Raw genomic sequence first — 18449 nt, 5'->3', positions numbered from 1 at the left:
ACTACTACTACTACTACTACTACTACTACTAATACTACTACTACTACCGTTGCTATGTTGTGTGTGACCTTCTAACCTTTATAAAGAAATATGGAGTGATGATGCTAGTGACTATGGCAATAACAATAATAATAATGCTGATAACAGTAGTGATGAAAATGGTGATGCAAGAACGCTGTAGGTAGTGGTGGCGGCGGTGATGTTGATGGTAGCGGAAAGCGATAATGGTGGCGAAGACAGGATGGCAGTGGCGGTTATGGCGATGGGTGACAGTGATGGTGATGATGGTGACAGGAGGCGGCCAGGGGGTAGACGCAAGCAGGGAGTCCGGATGTTGTAACCCCTGTCGACCTTTATCAAGATGGCCTCCGTGCACCAGCGAGCGGTAGGGGTGAGCGGCAGGGTTGAGGGAGAGGGAGAGAGGGGGTGAGGGGCGCCGCTGACACACGTGGCGCTTCGAGTTACAACGCCACGCCACCGCCAAGCCAGCGCCACCTCGAGCACTAAGAGGGCCGTCATGAAGAACGGGACGCCGGCTGTGTCACTGGTGCACACTGGAGTGGAGAGCAAAAAGCGCCCCCTTTCATTTCTGAATATCGGAGCGAAGTGAAATTGAGGAGCAGGAGGTGGGTAGGATAGAGATATCTGGGTATTGGAATGAAGAAAACCGAAGAGGAGGCGGATTGGATCGGATTAATGTAAACTTGAAGAGATGGTGGGTAGGATAGAATTTTCTGCATCCACATTGAATTAAACTGAAGAACAGAAGGTGGATAAGCCAGTCACTTCTGCTTGGCACTGAAGTAACTTGCATGGAAGAATGGGATGTGAATAAGCAAGTGTCATTTCTGTGTAGGATAGTCACTTCTGGATATCGCATGCAAGTCACCTGAAGAAGAGGTAGACAAACTAGTCACTTCTGCATATGGTATTGAGTAACTTTGAAGAGCAGAAGGAGGATAGGTTATTCATTTATACATATTGTATTGAAGTATACTGAAGAAAAGCAAAAGATGGAGGAGCTAGAGTTACTTCTGGTATCGTACTGGAGTAAATAGAAATAACAACGTAAGAACACATGGAAAACTATATAAAAAAAAAAAAAGCAAATTTATAAGTAAAAATCCTCAACCCTTTCACTGCGACACGGAACAATTAGCAGCAGGAGAAGCAATGCGTCGTCTTTATAATCATCTACAAGAAAGTTAGTAATGCAAAACAATATATTTTACAATTTCTTCCCAGTTCAAAGATTGGATGTGGCTGTAGAGCAAGTAAAGATGTCTAAGAGTGACTGGTAATTAAGGAAAGGTGCATCAAGTGACAGTCAAAAGGTTGAAAAAAAAACAATAACAAAGAAAAGAATCGTATTACTCATCTGTATCCACTTATCGTCCTTATTCATCAATTTGTCTAGTCTCTTACAGCTCCCATAATGACTTCCTGATTACAGAGTTTATTTCTGGACCATTTTCTTCCAGTGTGCCTTTGAAATCTAACTTGAATAGCGCGCTGCATAGGAGGTGGATGGGCGCCGTGTCTTTTGTGAACATTACATTCGTCAAAACTTGTAATACCCTTCTTGTAATATCGTAAAATGTACTTATATCGTGCACACCGTAATGAAAAGTAAAACACGCAAAGATTTCCCTTAGTATATCGTAAAATAATGAACTAATACGTGATATACATGTATGATATTAAATGTACTATTTTTCGAGAGAGGGGAAAAAAAAAAGTAAGTATTATTTCTGCAAGTTTTAAATATACAATAAAAAAAAAACATCAGTAAGCAATCAAATAAATAAATAATGAAGGGGAAAGGAAACTCTACAAACACACTGCTAGAAAATGATGCGCTTTGTTCTCTCGATTCTCACGAAGGAAATGGGAGGGGAACTGAACGTGAAAGCAAACAATATGAAACCTCCTTTGTGTTCTCCTCAGATACACGAATTAAAACGTAAGTGATAATGAAGATGAGAAAGTGAACTCTCTCTCTCTCTCTCTCCTCTCTCTCTCTCTCTCTCTCTCTCTCTCTCTCTCTCTCTCTCTCTCTCCATTCAGTGACAGAAGTGTATAATGAATGAAGGATGAAGAACCTCGCCAGATAACAAAGACAGGACGAGGCGGTGACTGTTGATCATTTTCAGCACATCCTTCCTATGCGCGCTCTCTCTCTCTCTCTCTCTCTCTCTCTCTCTCTCTCTCTCTCTCTCTCTCTCTCTCTCTCTCTCTCTCTCTATGAACTGTATAGTGAATTGAGTCGCGAGAGCAAGACTGAAGTAAACTGCGAGAACTGAAGTGAGGATTGGAGATGCAAAAAGAGGACGACAAGAAAACGAACGAGAGAGAGAGAGAGAGAGAGAGAGAGAGAGAGAGAGAGAGAGAGAGAGAGAGAGAGAGAGAGAGAGAGAGAGAGAGAGAGAGAGTCAACATCATTGGATTCTGCTTCATGTGGACGCGCCATCTTGTTACCTAATCTCTCTCTCTCTCTCTCTCTCTCTCTCTCTCTCTCTCTCTCTCTCTCTCTCTCTCTCTCTCTCTCTCTCTCTCTCTCTCTCTCTCCATTCCACAGTGCAACCTCCAATAATACCATATCAGCTCTAGAGTATGGTGATATATGGTGTATGGGAGAATTGTGAGAGGATGGTGCAGTGAGGTGACAAAGTGTAGTGCAGGCAGTGTATGGTGACGGAGAAAATGATGATTGAGAGTATAATGCAGTACAGTGACAGTATGTGAAAGTATGGTGACTGGGAGCGTAGTATAGCGAAGTATTTCGTAAAAGAGCAGAGTATAGTGAAGTAGGCTGACAGTACAGTATATATAGTGCAGTATGATGACAGTATGGTGCAATATGGCGTCAGACAGTGTAGTGTGATAGTGTTACGTGGTGTATACCTGACTTTCCTTTCCCCCTAACCTCCCCCCCCTGGGAAAGACAGGAAGCAACACGGACCCCACATTGATAACTATAACAATATTTTATTTTTCTGTTCTATTTTTTCTTCCTTCCTCCCGTCAGTTATCAGCGGCGCGTCAGACAGGGCGAGAACATTCACGGATTGACAAACACCGATTTTCTGTTTTGTATTATACGTTATTTTTATCTCCTCCCACGTGTGTTGATGCTGAACTAACTACATCATTGTTCTTCCCCTCTCTCTCTCTCTCTCTCTCTCTCTCTCTCTCTCTCTCTCTCTCTCTCTCTCTCTCTCTCATTAACATGTTTGGAATTCGTTTTGATTTCGTTCTCTTTATTTTTTTTTCAGTTTTCCCATGTTCAAAATACATTTACTGTAGACTCTCTCTCTCTCTCTCTCTCTCTCTCTCTCTCTCTCTCTCTCTCTCTCTCTCTCTCTCTCGTTCGTAAAGATACTAAGATAAAAATAATGCACAACAAAAAAAAAAAAACGACAAAAAAAACCTTACGTCATTATATAAACAGAGAGAGAGAGAGAGAGAGAGAGAGAGAGAGAGAGAGAGAGAGAGAGAGAGAGAGAGAGAGAGATAAAGGAAAACAATAACAACAACAACAACAACAACAACAACAACAACAAACAGATAAGGAAACGAAAATAAAAGGAACAAAAAATTAAGAAAACTATTAAAAAAAAAAAATACAAGGAAAAAACTCTGACATTCTCTTCATATTTAACAAAAGCCACGCTCTCCTTCAGTCAGCGAGAGTCACGAGTGAAAAGGGTGACATTCTCTGCGTGGCATTTACCCAGGGTGATTCAGAGAGAGGGGGTGGTGGAGGGTAGATGGGGGGATGCAGGGGGTCGTGGGGTATGGTGGGTGGGTGGGTGGATCTACAAACAATAACAACAATAACTACTACTACTACTACTACTACTACTACTACTACTACTACTACTTCTACTACCTACTACTATTCTATGCTTACAACAAGATCAACAACAACAACTATTCGTACTATAACATTTGCTACTACCACTGCTACACTCACAACAACAACAACAACAACAACAACAACAACCACCACAAGCACAACTACCACAATAACCATCACCCACCACCATCACCACCACCGCCACTACCACCACAACAAACACGCAAATTTAAAGACCACACTTAAAGGCCCATCATTAACTTCCAAAGCCCACTTTCCTAGGCCCGTTCCTCAAACAGTATTACCAACACGAGGGTCAACAACACGTGAGGTAAACAATCTTATCCCTCGTACCATACATACTCTGAGTCACTTCAGCGCCCCACCTCCATTACTTTCAAAAGGCTCTAGTAGAAGCTACACGTGTTTTAAAAGGTCTATATGTGATTCTAGTGACAGATTAACAATTCTACATTACTAAGAGGAAAAACACTCGTGAGAACCCGGTTAATTATCTTCATGGCCTTTGAAACTACTCGTGGTGAGACAGCAAAGCGTTTCTGAATACAGGCCTTTACTTAACACGCAGGTAGTGAGTCAACAGGTCAGTTAGTCGCCTGAAGGTTCGTCAATAGAGTGTGTGTGTGATCTGGTGGGCGAGGGTGAAGAGGAGGTGAGGGAAAGGAACAAAGAGAGAAAGGGATAGGATAGGAGACATGGAGAAGGAAGGAAATGGAGAGGAGAGGAAAGGGGGAGACGGGATAGAGAGAGAAAAGGAAGGGAGAAAGGAAGAGAGAAGAAATGGATGCACGGAGGAAAAAAAAAAAGGAAAGGAAGGAAAGGAGGAAGGTAGGAAGAAAAGGAGAGGGTGAGAGGAGGGAAGAGAAGAGATGGAGGATTATGCATGAAAGTGGTTGCGAGAGAGAGAGAGAGAGAGAGAGAGAGAGAGAGAGAGAGAGAGAGAGAGAGAGAGAGAGAGAGAGAGAGAGAGAGAGAGAGAGAGAGTTAAAGCAAATGTAAACACCTTTCCATTTCATTATTACCACAAAACTCACAACACCTCTCTCTCTCTCTCTCTCTCTCTCTCTCTCTCTCTCTCTCTCTCTCTCTCTCTCTCTCTCTCTCTCTCTCTGTTGTCACTCAGATGGCCCACTTGTTTGCCGGGTCAAGGATCACCTGTGTAATTAGTCCTTCAGAGAGAGAGAGAGAGAGAGAGAGAGAGAGAGAGAGAGAGAGAGAGAGAGAGAGAGAGAGAGAGAGAGAGAGAGAGAGAGAGAGAGAGAGAGAGAGAGAGAGAGAGTTTATGACACTTAGGTACTGTTACGGTGTTAAGAAGGAGGGAGGGGATGATGAAGGGAAGGAGGGAAAGAAAGGCGGGAGGGAGAGAGGGAGAGAAGGGAGGGAAGGAGGGAAGGAGAGGAGGAGGGAGGTGAGATATCCTTGCTAATCCCAGCCAGGTAGTGAGGAGGGAGGGAAGGTAATGAGGAAGAGGAGGAGGCACTATGCTACCTTATATGGCACTAACCACCACCACCACCACCACCACCACCACCACCACCCGTCTAATGTTCAATACTCTGTTATTCTTCTTCATTGTCTTTGTAGATGAAGATGATGATAATGATGATGATATGATAGTAGTAGTAGTAGTAGTAGTAGTAGTAGTAGTAGTAGTAGTAGTAGTAGTAGTAAAAATGTTGGTAATAATGATAATGATGATAATTATGATGCTAAGAAGTGCGTCAGTGTATGTATGTATGTATGTATGTCTGTATGTATGTATGTATTGTTGCGAAAACCCTAAACTGGTGCGTGTGTGTGTGTGTATTTTTTATTTATTTATTTATTTATTTATTTATTTATTTATTTTTTACCAGAGGATTATCACTTTTCTATGCTGCCAAAATAGTTCACCAGCTTTCAGTCTTTTTTCAAGCATATGCCAGGTTGGTTTTCTCAATAGTATGTACGAATGTATGCACGTGTGAATGTATGGGAGTACTAGTATGTAGTGTGGGTGTACGAATACGTATGGGAGTGTGGGTGTAAAGTGTGTATGGTGGCAGTGGCGGAGGGCGGCGGGCTGCGGGACTCAGACTGGGAGTGCCGTGAGTGTGCCAACTGCGGCGTGTCCCACACACCCCTGTGGCGCCGAGACTCCATCACGGGCCACTACCTCTGCAACGCCTGCGCCCTCTACACCCGCACCAACGGCGTCAACAGGCCCCTCGGCAGGACCCCCACGCGCCGCCCAGTAAGTCCCCGGGGCATGGAGGGCCCCTGGCCATGCCCTCCTTGCACGTCACAGCCACAGGAGGCATACCCACCCGCCCTCCGCTGCACGTGCATTCCTAGCGGCTTCAGGCTCATGCTCCGCGCCATGCCCCGCGCCCTTCGCCTCTCCCCGCCCCCTGCACATTCCCCAGGGGGTGGAGGGAAGGCCGCGCCCCGTTCACTTCTGAGGCCTGAGTTACTACAGTGGCCTTGCTGTCTGTCTGTCTGTCTGTCTGTCTCTGTCTGTCAATCTGTCTCTGTCTTGCCCCGTCTCTGCCTCCCCTGCCACTAACTCCTCCCGTTTGCTTGTTGCAGTGGACGAGTACTACCCCTACTACGGCCTCCAGGCACGGAGCTATGATACCATGAAGAGCAGGAGACTGGTAGGTCATGCCTCCCCCTACCCCGTCCCTCCCTAACCCCTGCTTGCTTCCCATACCTCGCTCAGCGCTCTTCTCTTCCCTTCCTCTTGCCTCCATCCCTCGTCCTCTCCCATGCTTGCCTCATGCTTCCCCTCCTGCCTGGCGCCGCGTGTGTGCTCCCTTTGAGGTGGTGTAAGGTTAGGTTAGCCGAGTGTACCTTGCTTGTATAGACGTAACGTAGTGAGTTTGTATTCCGTGAGATTTGATTTGCCGCCAGCTTTTGAATAGAATAGACTCAAGCATCTCATTCATGGTGATTTTTGCTCTTCCTAATCGCATCACGAGTTTCCTTTACCTGATTTCACTGTGATTTATATGAGTGATTAAATGATTCATTGACTTCATGCACATATACTGAAAGCCATGTAGTGATCTTGAGAAATCTGGTAAAAGACAACGTGAGCATAACTTACAAATAAAGACAACAGCAACAGAGTACAGGAGCATAACTGACAATAACTTATAAAAAAAAAGTTAATAGAGACCCTAAACATAACTTCTAGATAAAAACAACAGCAATAGAGACACTGAACATAACTTTTAGATAACACCAGCAACAAAGGTAACAACAACTGTGCTCTCCGTCAGTCTGGGCAGCGGCGGTCCAGCCAGATCTGTACCAACTGCCACACCACGGTCACCTCCCTGTGGCGCCGCAACAGCCAAGGCGACCCGGTGTGCAATGCATGCGGTCTGTACTTCAAGCTGCATAACGTGAACCGACCCATCACCATGAAGAAGGAGAGCATTCAGGTACGTCACTCACCTCACTCATTTACTCACCTGTCCATTTGGTTTATGTAAGAAGGGCATTGGGCAAGGGAACTAGAGAGAGAGAGAGAGAGAGAGAGAGAGAGAGAGAGAGAGAGAGAGAGAGAGAGAGAGAGAGAGAGAGAGAGAGAGAGAGAGAGGTCCACTATGCTGAGGCGCCAACCCTAAAAGAAAAGTCAAGAGGATCATTCAGAATTCGAGGATAAGGTTTTATTAGTCTTTTATGCATGTGAGTCAAGGGAAAAAAGTGAAAAATAGCTAGTTTGATCCTCCCTAGAAAAATAGTTGAAATAGAGATTTATTGTTTAACTATTACATCCTTCGAGAAAAAAGTTCAAAAGAAAAAAAATACTGTTTGGCTATTCCTTTGATGGGTTGTCTGCCGCTGTGACCTGCCTTCATTACGGTGGAATTACTTGTGGAGTGGTTAAAGGTGTTTATTGTTCATGTATGCAGTGCACCGCCGCGAAGTAATTATCGTGACTCCTCTTCCTCTTCCTCCCGCAGACAAGAAAAAGGAAATCCAAGAATAGGAATGACGGCAAACAGTCCTCCACTACCACCACCACCACCACCTCTTCCTCCTCCTCCTCCGCCTCCTCCACCACCTCCTCTTCTGCTACGATTGGCATCAGCACCACCTGCACTACTTCATCCTCCTCCTCCGCTAATTCCACAACCTCTTCCTCCTCCACTGTCCCCGCCACCAGCTCCTCCACCGCCACCATCTCCTCCTCCAAGTACCAGCCGTCCTCCTCGCCCTCAGGTAAGTGTGTGTGTGTGTGTGTGTGTGTGTGTGTGTGTGTGTGTGAAGATGGCGGTAACAATCACAGTATATCTGAACAGTGTTGCCAGTATTGCCGCACCTCACCTCTCCTTCCCTCTCCAGCCAGCCTATTCACCATCAAGACGGAGCCGTCCCTGACCTACCCCGCCATGTACAGCACCGGCTCCCCGTCCTCGCCCTACGGCCAGCACGTGTCCTCGCCCGCCGCTTCTTCGACCTCCCTGCTGGGCGCCAACATCCCGTCCCTGCTGCCCACCTACTCCCTGCCCAGCGTGAAGACTTCCCCCACCTCGGTGTCCGCGGCGGCATCGTTGCCTTACGGCGTGAAGGACGAACCCTTGTCTCCCCGAGCCAGCAGCGGTCTGGCCGACCTTCCCAGCTTAGCCCAGACCCACCCCGTCCCCCACCAAGTGGTAGGGGCCACCAGTGTCGCCACGCGCGGCGCCGCCATGCAGGGGGCTTCCGTGGGCCAGGTCCAGCTGCCCATCTCCGTGTCCGCCGCCTCTGGCCTCTCCTCTGTGCCCCACTACGCCTCCCCGGGGATGATGCTGCCCCACATCGTGGCATCAGGCACCCTGGGTGCCGGCCTGCAGGGGCACCCCTCCCCCCTGTCCCCCACAACGCACTCCCTGGAGCACCTCTCATGGAAGGGAAAGTGAACAGGCAGCCCCGCGCTGGCCGGGCGCCGCCACAGCTTCGGGGCGGCGCGGTGCTTGTCTGCTGACCTCTACTGGTTCTAGAGGGAGACTCCAGGCCGGTGCGGCGCGCGGAGGGCAGCAGTATGGCTGAGCGAGCCGCTGACTCCCTGAGGAGCCCAGGCCCCCAGTGTGAGGCTGCGGGGCCGTGCTTCACCTACCCGCGGCCTGCTGGGGCTGTGGCACGAGGTGGCGCAGTCACCACCACCACCACCACCACCCCACAACCACTACCACCGCCACACTACCACCACTGCCACCACCAATTCCATTACTTCCATCCCCACCACGTCAAGAAGTTAGAGATTATATGAAATTCGCCAGAGATTGAGAGAGAGAGAGAGAGAGAGAGAGAGAGAGAGAGAGAGAGAGAGAGAGAGAGAGAGAGAGAGAGAGAGAGAGTTTCAAGTGGCCGGAAAGTGCAACTCTAAATACAGTTCAAGTGTTTCACTGTGTGTGTGTGTGTGTGTGTGTGTGTGTGTGTGTGTGTGTGTGTGTGTGTGTGTGTGTGTGTGTGTGTGTGTGTGTGTGTAGCCCGCGCACATGACTGTTAGCGTTTTTATAAAGCCAAATTGTGAAGCTTCCATTTAACAGTTAATTTATTTGTGAGCGATTTTAACTTGAATATCAGCAAGCTTCCACCTTTCATAATAAGTCCCTGAGGCTTACCCTTGTCTTGCCCCGTGACAGAGTGGTGGTAGTGGTGGTGGTGGTGGTGGTGGTGAGGCGTGTGTTATTTTGGGAGTTGTGAGAGAGAAGCAGATTTATTGCCTACTTTTGTTTTAAGGTTTAGTAAGTCTTTAGTGAGATGATGATGATGATGCTGATGATTTTTCAAGCCTAGCTCGCTAAGTGAAGTGATTGCACCCGCCATGACCCAAGCATTAGTCGTACCTCCTGTAGCATAACACGTCACGGATTACTTTCCCCGTTGAGTGAGTAGCGACAATCATGGCGGGCTGGGCAGACTCGCCTTGTGAGTGGTGGGTCCGTGTTCTGAGACACTCTGCTCTCTCACCACGACTATTTTCAAAGGCCACAGAGATGATTAGCCTGGTTCTCAAGAGTGTTTCTCCTGTTAATAATGTATAAATCTTGTTAATCTATCACTAGAACCATAAAAACACCCTTAAAAACTAGTGTAACTTCAACTAGAGCCTCTTGAAAGTAGTGGAGGTGCGGCGCAGAAGTGTTTCAGAATGTGGTGCCTGGGGCGGCAGAGGGCTTGGCGTGCCGCGTAGGAGGGCATGACATAGCGTAGTGTTCTAGTCTGTAGGTTATGTGTTAAGTCTTTGCGTTGTTCGTTGTTCGTTCGGTCCAAGAGTCTCTGTGGCGTGTCTTCAACTGTGTTTTCCCACCCGAGGCCCGGCCACCGCGGCCACTCATGTGCTGAATTTTGGTGCTACAGAGCGGAGGTGGGGAGTGGACCCGCGGGGATCCACGCTGCAGAACACTGGGCAAGCTGATTAAGACCTTATGGCCTAGCGTATAGCGACGAGTCAAGCCAAGACCCGACCTAATATCACCTGACCTGACCTGATGTAACCCAATTCAACATGAACGACAAAAGTAACTCAACCTAACCTCACATATAGAAGTGAGGAGTCAAACCTAACATGACCTGACCTGACCTGATGTAATCAGACTTAATATGAAATAGCTTACCTTAAACGAAGCTAACTTAGCCTAACCTGACGGCCACACGCACAGCAGTGATGCAGGAAGACTGGCCAGCTGGGAGACCATTCACGTAATACAAACATAACGGTAGAGGCCTTGATGCAATAGCGAGTTGTTAATTTGGTGCTGAACCCATACAGCTGAATAATAATAATAATAATAATAATATAATAATAATAATAATAATAATAATAATAATAATAATAATGATAAACGATTATGGTTGAACACTTATTTACCAAGAGATACATAATACTTGATAAATAAACCAGGCAACTGAAGAACACCCTTGTTAGTTACAGTTAGCCAGCTATTTTGGTCACAAGCAAGAAGGGTTATTACACGTTTACAAGCAATTGGGCCGAGTGGTAGTTCAGTAATTTAAACCGTTTCAAAAGAGGAGCTTCAAGACACACCAAAACATCAGAAGACAAGAGAAGCTGCAGGAAGCCATCAGGACTACACGTGGCAGTCCCGGTACAAAAGCATACCAACCTATTTCCATCTAATCCTTCTTTCTTCGTTTGGAGCTTCTACTCGAGTGGCATTACGAGAGGCCACTTTTCTTTTCTTTTTTTTTCTTTTTTTCTCTCCAAGGCCCGTCTCCCTAATGCACAAACGAATAAGAAATGGAGTAGAAGATTACGGATTTATTATGCATGGTTACAAGTCAGCTACTACAAAACTATCCAGTCTATACAATCATACAATACCTTTACTAACTCACCCAACTACGGAGTGATGCACGTAATTCATCATACTTCAAACAGTACTTTATATACTTCAACCAGTACTTTACATACTTTATATACAACAGTACTTTATATACTTCATGCACCTACCACTGTCACTATAGCCGCCGAGTTAACTAAGAACTGGCTGGAGGTGTATGGTTCTCGTCCTTGTGTTAAGACTATACATGTGACCTTTATGAGCTTCCCTTTACATTACACAGGGAGGCAAAGAAACACACTTCACTGCATTTGGAGTGTATAAGGATCAATACTCTCACCCTTACAAAAAGAAGAGAAAGAAAAAAAAAAGTTCAAAGGTCCACATACATTGCTTTTAGTGACGAAATAGTGGCACCTTAATTCCACTCTTCCAAATGCACCCATTACGACCCACGCAAATGTACAGTGTCCTTTCTGAACCTCAAAATGTATCATCCTCTTTTTTTTTTTTTTTTTTTTCCCCAGTTACAAATCTACCTAAAGCTAAAGGTACCAAAAGAATACATATGATAATGATTCTAAGGTCTAATAAAGGTCTTAAAAAGGTCTCCAAAAGGTCCATTCCCTCACTCGCGTCTTGGATATTCTAAGCTTTTTTTTCACCCCTCCCCCCTCCCCTCTACCACGACCAGCCCAGCGCCCCTCCCCCACGCTCCTCCTGTGTGTGCGTGTGTGTGCGGTGGGCGTGGGTGGAGTGACAGGCGTGGCGGGTGTTAGCGTTTAAGGAATCTGTGTCAAATTAGTGTTAAGGGAATGCTAATGAGGGGGAGACGAGGTGAGGGGAGATGAGGGGCTGTTGAGGGTTCATCAGGTGTTTCTTGCCTAATTAAACAGGTGGGGGAGAATTGAGATGAGTGACTATAGGTGAATGATGATGATGATGGTGATGATGATGATGATGATGAGTAAAAGGTCACGATGGTAGATTTAAATAGATGTGATGATGATCTTGTGTCATATTTTGGGCTGAATTCTGAAACGCTCTGCTCTCTCTCTCTCTCTCTCTCTCTCTCTCTCTCTCTCTCTCTCTCTCTCTCTCTCTCTCTCCATGACTATTTTCAAAGGCCACAGAGATGATCAGCCGGGTTCTCAAGACTGTTTCTCCTGCTAGTTATGTAGAAGCATTGTTAACCTTTCACTACAACCATAAAAAAAAAACACCCTTAAAAACCCTTGCAACTTCAGCTGAGGCCATTTGAAAGTAGTGGAGGTGTAGCGCTTGTGTTTCAGAATATGGTCTTTACTGTGTCATATTCAGCCCCTCCCCCTAACAATCCTGTCCCCATTTACCCCCCTCTGGTCCCCCCTGTCACGACCTTGCTGTGCCTATCTGTATCCTATTTTTATGTGAGATAAGAAGAGATAAAAGAAAGTGTTAGCACCACAGTCTTTCATTATCACTCTAACTACACTGCTGCTGCGGCTCCCGACTCGTCACACTGATAGCACGCTGATAATCTGATGTCTGTGTGCGTGTCTGAATGTGTCAATACTTTCACAGCTTGATAACTTTCCCAATAATCAGCTACAGCTTTTCTTTCAGACATTTTTTTTTGCATTATAGTTAATCTTGAATTGTTTTTGTAGTGTGTGTGTGTGTGTGTGTGTGTGTGTGTGTTAATACTTTCACAGTTTGACAGTTTTTTTTTTCTACAATCTATATTTTTTTTTTGACATTTTTCCATTGCAGCTTATCTGAAATAGTTTTGTAGCTTCGATAAGTCAAAGTCAGTCTGCTGTTTACTCCCTCTATTCAGCGTCCACACAAACAATCTATTAACTTTTATTATCAATCATTGCCTTTTTTTCGTGGCCCAGGCAAGTGATTTATTTTCCTTTATTATTTACTCTTGTTTTTATGGTGTTATGAATGCTGCAGTGAAAGGATTAATGTTTTGTTTACAGAATTGTGCTGTTATGGAAAACTTATCCCGAGTAACAAAACTGAGGAAACAGCAGGGAATATTTGGAGTTTTCATGGTATAAATTTATTATTGTAATGGTGGTAGTGGTAGTAGTAGTAGTAGTAGTAGTAGAGTAGTAGTAGTAGTAGAAGTAGTCGTAGAAAAAGAAAAAAGAGAAGAGAAGCGAAGGGAAGAAAAGGAAAAGCAGAGAAGGAAGAGAATAAAAGAGAAAACAAAGAAAAAAACAAAAGAACAAGAAATATAGTAGTAGTAGTAGTAGTAGTAGTAGTAGTAGTAGTAGTAGTAGCAGCAGCAGCAGCAGCAGCAGCAGCAGCAGCAGCAGCAGCAGCAGCAGCAGCAGAAGCAGCAGCAGCAGCACCAGAAGTAGTAGTAATGAAATGAAAACAGTAAACAACATAATTATCTTCATCCATCTCCTCCTCCTCCTCCTTCTCCTCCTTGCTATTACTTTTTATTTATCTCTGTTTGTTTATTTCCAGCCAGTGAGGGTCAAGGAATGAGGGGATGAATGGCCGCCCCAGGTAGCCCTCACTCGCCTCATACACATATATTTAGCCCACCCACTCTTTCCTTATCGCCTTGTTTATACACACTACTCGCCCTCCCCCTCTCTCCCTCTCCCTCTCTCTCTCTCTCTCTTCCCTTGCCTCCCCTTCTCTCTTCCCTCTCTCCCCTCACTCCACCTCCTCCCCTAGCCTGTCTCCTCTCTTCCCCCTCAGTTCTCCTATGCACTTTCAACCTCCAGCACCACCATTACTAGTACCTCCTCCTCCTCCTCCTCCTCCTCCTCCTCCTCCTCCTCCTCCTCCTCCTCCTTTTTCTTCCTTTTCTTCTTCCTCCTACAATGCCGTACTTTTCCTGCTTTATTTGGATATTTCTCTTTTCTCCTCTTCAACCTCTCCTCCTCCTCCTCCTCCTACTCTTCTTCTTCTTCTCCTCCTACGTACAATTCCTTAACTTTATTCTGCATTATTTATTTCTTTTCTCCTCTTTCGTTTCCTCCTGCTCCTCCTTTTCCTCCCCTTTCTTCCCCTCCACTCCTCTCCCTCGTTCATTCATTAATTTTTCTCCCTTCCTTTTCCCTCCCTTTTTCTTCTTGCACGTTTTATTCCCTCTATTCCTCCTCCTCCTCCCCCTCCTCTTCCTTTCCTTTCTCACCTTCCTCCGAATGCTATTACCATATGACCCTCCTCCTCCTCCTCCTCCTCCTCCTCCTCCTCCTCGTCTTCCTCCTTCACCTCCTCCTCCTTCTCCATGTGTATTATTTTCCCTTTAACAACATTTACCTACATCCTAACTAAGCCTAACTCTCTCTCTCTCTCTCTCTCTCTCTCTCTCTCTCTCTCTCTCTCTCTCTCTCTCTCTCTCTCTCTCTCTCTCTATTTATAAAAGCTCTTACCGCCTATCAACCTTCCTCTCTTTTATCTATATCTTCCGTTCCTCCTGGCTTTTAAACTCTCCCCTACTCCTCCTTCGGCCACGCGCCACGAGACTTCTTCTCCTCCTCCTCCTCCTCCTCCTCCTCCTCCTCCAGGTGAAGGGAGGTGGCGATAGCAGTGATAGGACGCATTAGCCTGACGAGGGGAGCGCCGGCCCCTTGATAAGATGTGCTCTCTCTCTCTCTCTCTCTCTCTCTCTCTCTCTCTCTCTCTCTCTCTCTCTCGCTTTTACTTGACGTTCTTTTATTTTTTGTATAATTTTCACGCATTTCAATCTTCATTTTAAAAGCAGAGAGAAATGTAATTGAGAGAGAGAGAGAGAGAGAGAGAGAGAGAGAGAGAGAGAGAGAGAGAGAGAGAGAGTGTTGGAAAAGGTACCTCACCAACCCGTCGCACCACCGCCGCTACTCAGATAATAGGGATTTTTTTCTCGTATATTGAGAAAACCTGGCACATTAAGATTTGTAGCATTTGATTGAATTCGCATATTTCGAGAAAGCATAATCGAATATCCGGTTTAAGACAGGCTCGATTTTTTTTTTCAATTTACTTTTTTTTAACAACCAAGACTAAGAAACAAAGACACAAACATCGAAAAAAATATACGGAAAAAGTGTCAAGCAAAATAATAATAATAATAATAATAATAATAATAATAATAATAATAATAATAATAATAATAGTAATAATAATAATGATAAATGAAAATACGACGCAAATAAATAAGATAAATAAATTAACAAACAAAACATAAATAAGTAGTTTAATTTTCTTTCTCTTCATTTTATCTTCTAAAAAAAAAACAAGATAAAAATGTAAAAGAAAAAAAGTAGAAATTTTACATTTGCCGCAAAAAGAAAATAAAAGTTGAAAGGAAAACGAACGAACGAAGGGAAACTATACTCCTAACTTCCTAAATAAAAAAAAAAAAATAGAAAATAAATGAAAAGAAGGAAAAAAAAAGGAAAACATCAACTATAAGGAGCTGAAAAACTAAAAGAAACGACGATGAATGGAGAAAAAAAGACGACGAAATAGAGACAGAACTTCACTCAATCACACCTTATGGAAAATGAAAGGGAGAAGAAAATAATAAAAATGATGAGAAGAAATGCACGAAAAAAAAGAAGAAAAAGAAAGAAAAAGTGAGAGAAAAAAATAGTACACAAAAGAACACACTAGAAAAGAAAAATAAGTAGATAAGTAGATAAATAAATAAATAAACAGATAAACAAATAGAAAATGAGAGCAGAAAATAATCAAACACCAAACGGAACAACAAAAAACGGAAGAGGAAGGTAAAAAAAGAAAACGGAAAACGAATCAAAGCGGAAACTATATTGGAAATTCTCTCCTTCCGCCGCCGCCGCCGCCACCACCACCACCACCACCACCACTACCACCACCACCACCACCACCACCACCACTCAAGGGCGTAGAAGAGAGAGAGATGACAGAGTGAATTTTGACATGATCTGATATTTTGCAGGGTGGTGGTGGTGGTGGTTGGTGGTGGTGGTGGTGGTATTGAGTCCTCACCTCCTCTTCCTCTTCCTCCCGTCAGAAGGTGGCGCGTGCACTTTTGCCCCGCCCACTTACGATCATCGTGGGCGTGGCGTGGGCGGGGCTTCCTATTGCTGTCAGGAGTGGGCGGAGGGTGTTTATTTATGAGAGAGAGAGAGAGAGAGAGAGAGAGAGAGAGAGAGAGAGAGAGAGAGAGAGAGAGAGAGAGAGAGAGACTGTTATGATTGTTTCTCTATCACCTTCTCATCCCTCTACTCCTTTTTCTCCTCCTTTCGTTCATCTTCTCCTCCTCCTCATTCTTCTTCTTCTTCTTCTTCTTCTCCTTATCTTTCTACTCCTACTCCTCCTTCTTATCATTATCATTACTATCACCATCATCATCTACCGCTGTGCCCTTCTTCCACGCCTCAGTCACTATCTGCAGGGTGCCGTTAGTAATGCAGGTGTCCAGGTGTCACTACTCACCTGCTGGTATGGGAGGAGACACGTATGGACAGGTGATGGCAGGTAAGGACAGGTAAGGACAGGTAAGCTGAGGTCGAGGCCATGGATGCAAATAAAGTTAGTCATGAGGCGTACAACAACAACAACAACAACAACAACAACAGCAACAACAACAACAACAACAACAACAACAACAACGATGACGACAATGACGACAACAACAGGGAGGTAAATATCGCTACAGAAACACAATCTTTCTCTTTACATTAATTTAATACATCGTTAGTGAAAGAATACAATGTTAATCTTTTCAAATACTGTGAATATTGCTGAGTTATTGTCTTGGTTTCCTTCGCTGATTTCTTTTCCTTTTTTCTTTCTTTTTAGCTTTTTTTTCATTTTTGTGGTACCAGTCTAAGTGTATTCAAAGTTTGTAGTTTTCTCTCATTTATAATTTTAAGTTTTTTTTTTCTCGTTCCAAACTATATGTATTAAAAGTTTCTAGTTTTCTTTCATTATTATTTTTTAGCCATCTTTCTTCCTTCCAGTTTTTTCATAGTTATTATCTTCGAGGTGTGTTTTCCTAAGTGAGTTTTCTCCTCAGTAATGCAGTCACTCAAATATCACCTTCCTATTCTTAGCATTGTCACTGCGCGCATTCACAAACTCTCTTTTCCAACAACAACAACTCACGTCACTTGCTTTCCGCCGCGTCCCTGAGAAGGCGAAGCTTTGCGGTGTGTACTCATGTCAAGGAAAAAAAGAAAACAGAAAAATGAAAGAAAGATAAGGAAGAAAGAAGATAAAAAAAAAAACACTTATCTGTTTTGTACCTGCTTCACACACACACACACACACACACAAACACACACACCTGTTGGCCACACACGTACACACACATATATTGCCACACACACACACACACGTAGCACACATATATTGCCACACACACACACACACACACACACACACACACACACACACACACACACACACACACACACACACACACACACACACACACTCCACGATAACAAAGAGCAGCGGACGAGTGACTTTTTTTTTCTTTCATTTTTTCGTGTGATGAAGAGTTTTTGATAAGGATCGATGCGGTGTTGCCGAGTCACCATTATTTAAGTCTCATTAGTGTCCTTTCCCTTATTCCTCTCTTCTCCTATCCCCTTCTTGTCTCGCTTTATCAAACATTTCGTCCACTCGCCACAATTCCTTCCTGACTGTTCAGAAGAAAATGATAACACGAAAAACACGGAAGGAAAGAAATCAGCACCCATTTTCTTTTACACCCAAACGAAACGGATAACTTGTCTATTTTTTTTTTCAGCCGTTAATTTTCTCTGCCTGGCCGTGTCTTTCTGTCTCTGTCTCTGTGTCCTGGTTCCCTTCGCCGCAAGAGTCACCCTCCCTACTGACTCCCAGCCTTCCTCTCCTCTCTTTTATTCCTGCTTTATCAAGGTCAGCGTAAAACAAAGATATGATAAATGCTATAAATGGTGAGAGAGAAAGATAGTCGACCTACGATAGTTCAAGTCCCACCCTGGCCCCTGATTGGCCTATCGCGCCCCCACAGCCACCCCAAAGAAAACGGAATGGTGACGCTGAAGGGGGAAACCACTCTAATTTGGGATGTCCTCGCCTCTATGCCTATATAATTCCGGGGCGACGCTGCTTAGGTCTTGAGCGTAAACAAATTATTCTATTTACGTGATTAGTGAAGGAAAAGTGAAAAAAATATATATAAATAAATAAATAAACTCAGATAATCAAAATTTAGGTTCTAGAGATGATTCAAATTTGGTGTCGATTATAAATATGTTTCTATTATAATTATTATTCTGTTTTTTTATATTTATTTTATTTTTTTACTTTGATTTATG

The 18449-nt window shown here is 44.3% G+C and overlaps 1 protein-coding gene and 2 long non-coding RNA genes across 3 annotated transcripts in view; 2 read left to right on the top strand and 1 right to left on the bottom strand.

The window, feature by feature from the left end:
• LOC135090218 (mucin-5AC-like) overlaps window positions 1-12267 on the top strand; it is a 43122-nt gene extending 30855 nt beyond the window's left edge. The window contains exons 8-11 of the mRNA XM_063986715.1: window positions 5926-6113; window positions 7144-7308; window positions 7834-8092; window positions 8216-12267. Coding sequence (XP_063842785.1) covers window positions 5926-6113; window positions 7144-7308; window positions 7834-8092; window positions 8216-8772 — 1169 coding nt within the window. The 3' untranslated portion in view covers window positions 8773-12267. The remainder of the gene's footprint in view (window positions 1-5925; window positions 6114-7143; window positions 7309-7833; window positions 8093-8215) is intronic.
• LOC135090227 (uncharacterized) overlaps window positions 1-18449 on the bottom strand; it is a 68939-nt gene that overhangs the window by 41563 nt on the left and 8927 nt on the right. The gene's annotated exons all lie outside the window — the stretch shown is intronic.
• Window positions 16082-18449, top strand: part of LOC135090216 (uncharacterized) — a 6992-nt gene continuing 4624 nt past the window's right edge. The window contains exon 1 of the long non-coding RNA XR_010261827.1: window positions 16082-16782. This is a non-coding gene — a long non-coding RNA (uncharacterized LOC135090216). The remainder of the gene's footprint in view (window positions 16783-18449) is intronic.

The sequence above is a fragment of the Scylla paramamosain genome, chromosome 34 (genome assembly GCF_035594125.1).
Source record: "Scylla paramamosain isolate STU-SP2022 chromosome 34, ASM3559412v1, whole genome shotgun sequence".
Lineage (NCBI taxonomy): Eukaryota > Metazoa > Arthropoda > Malacostraca > Decapoda > Portunidae > Scylla > Scylla paramamosain.
The sequence above is the reverse complement of the archived record's forward strand: the minus strand, read 5'-3'. Positions and strand labels throughout refer to the sequence as shown.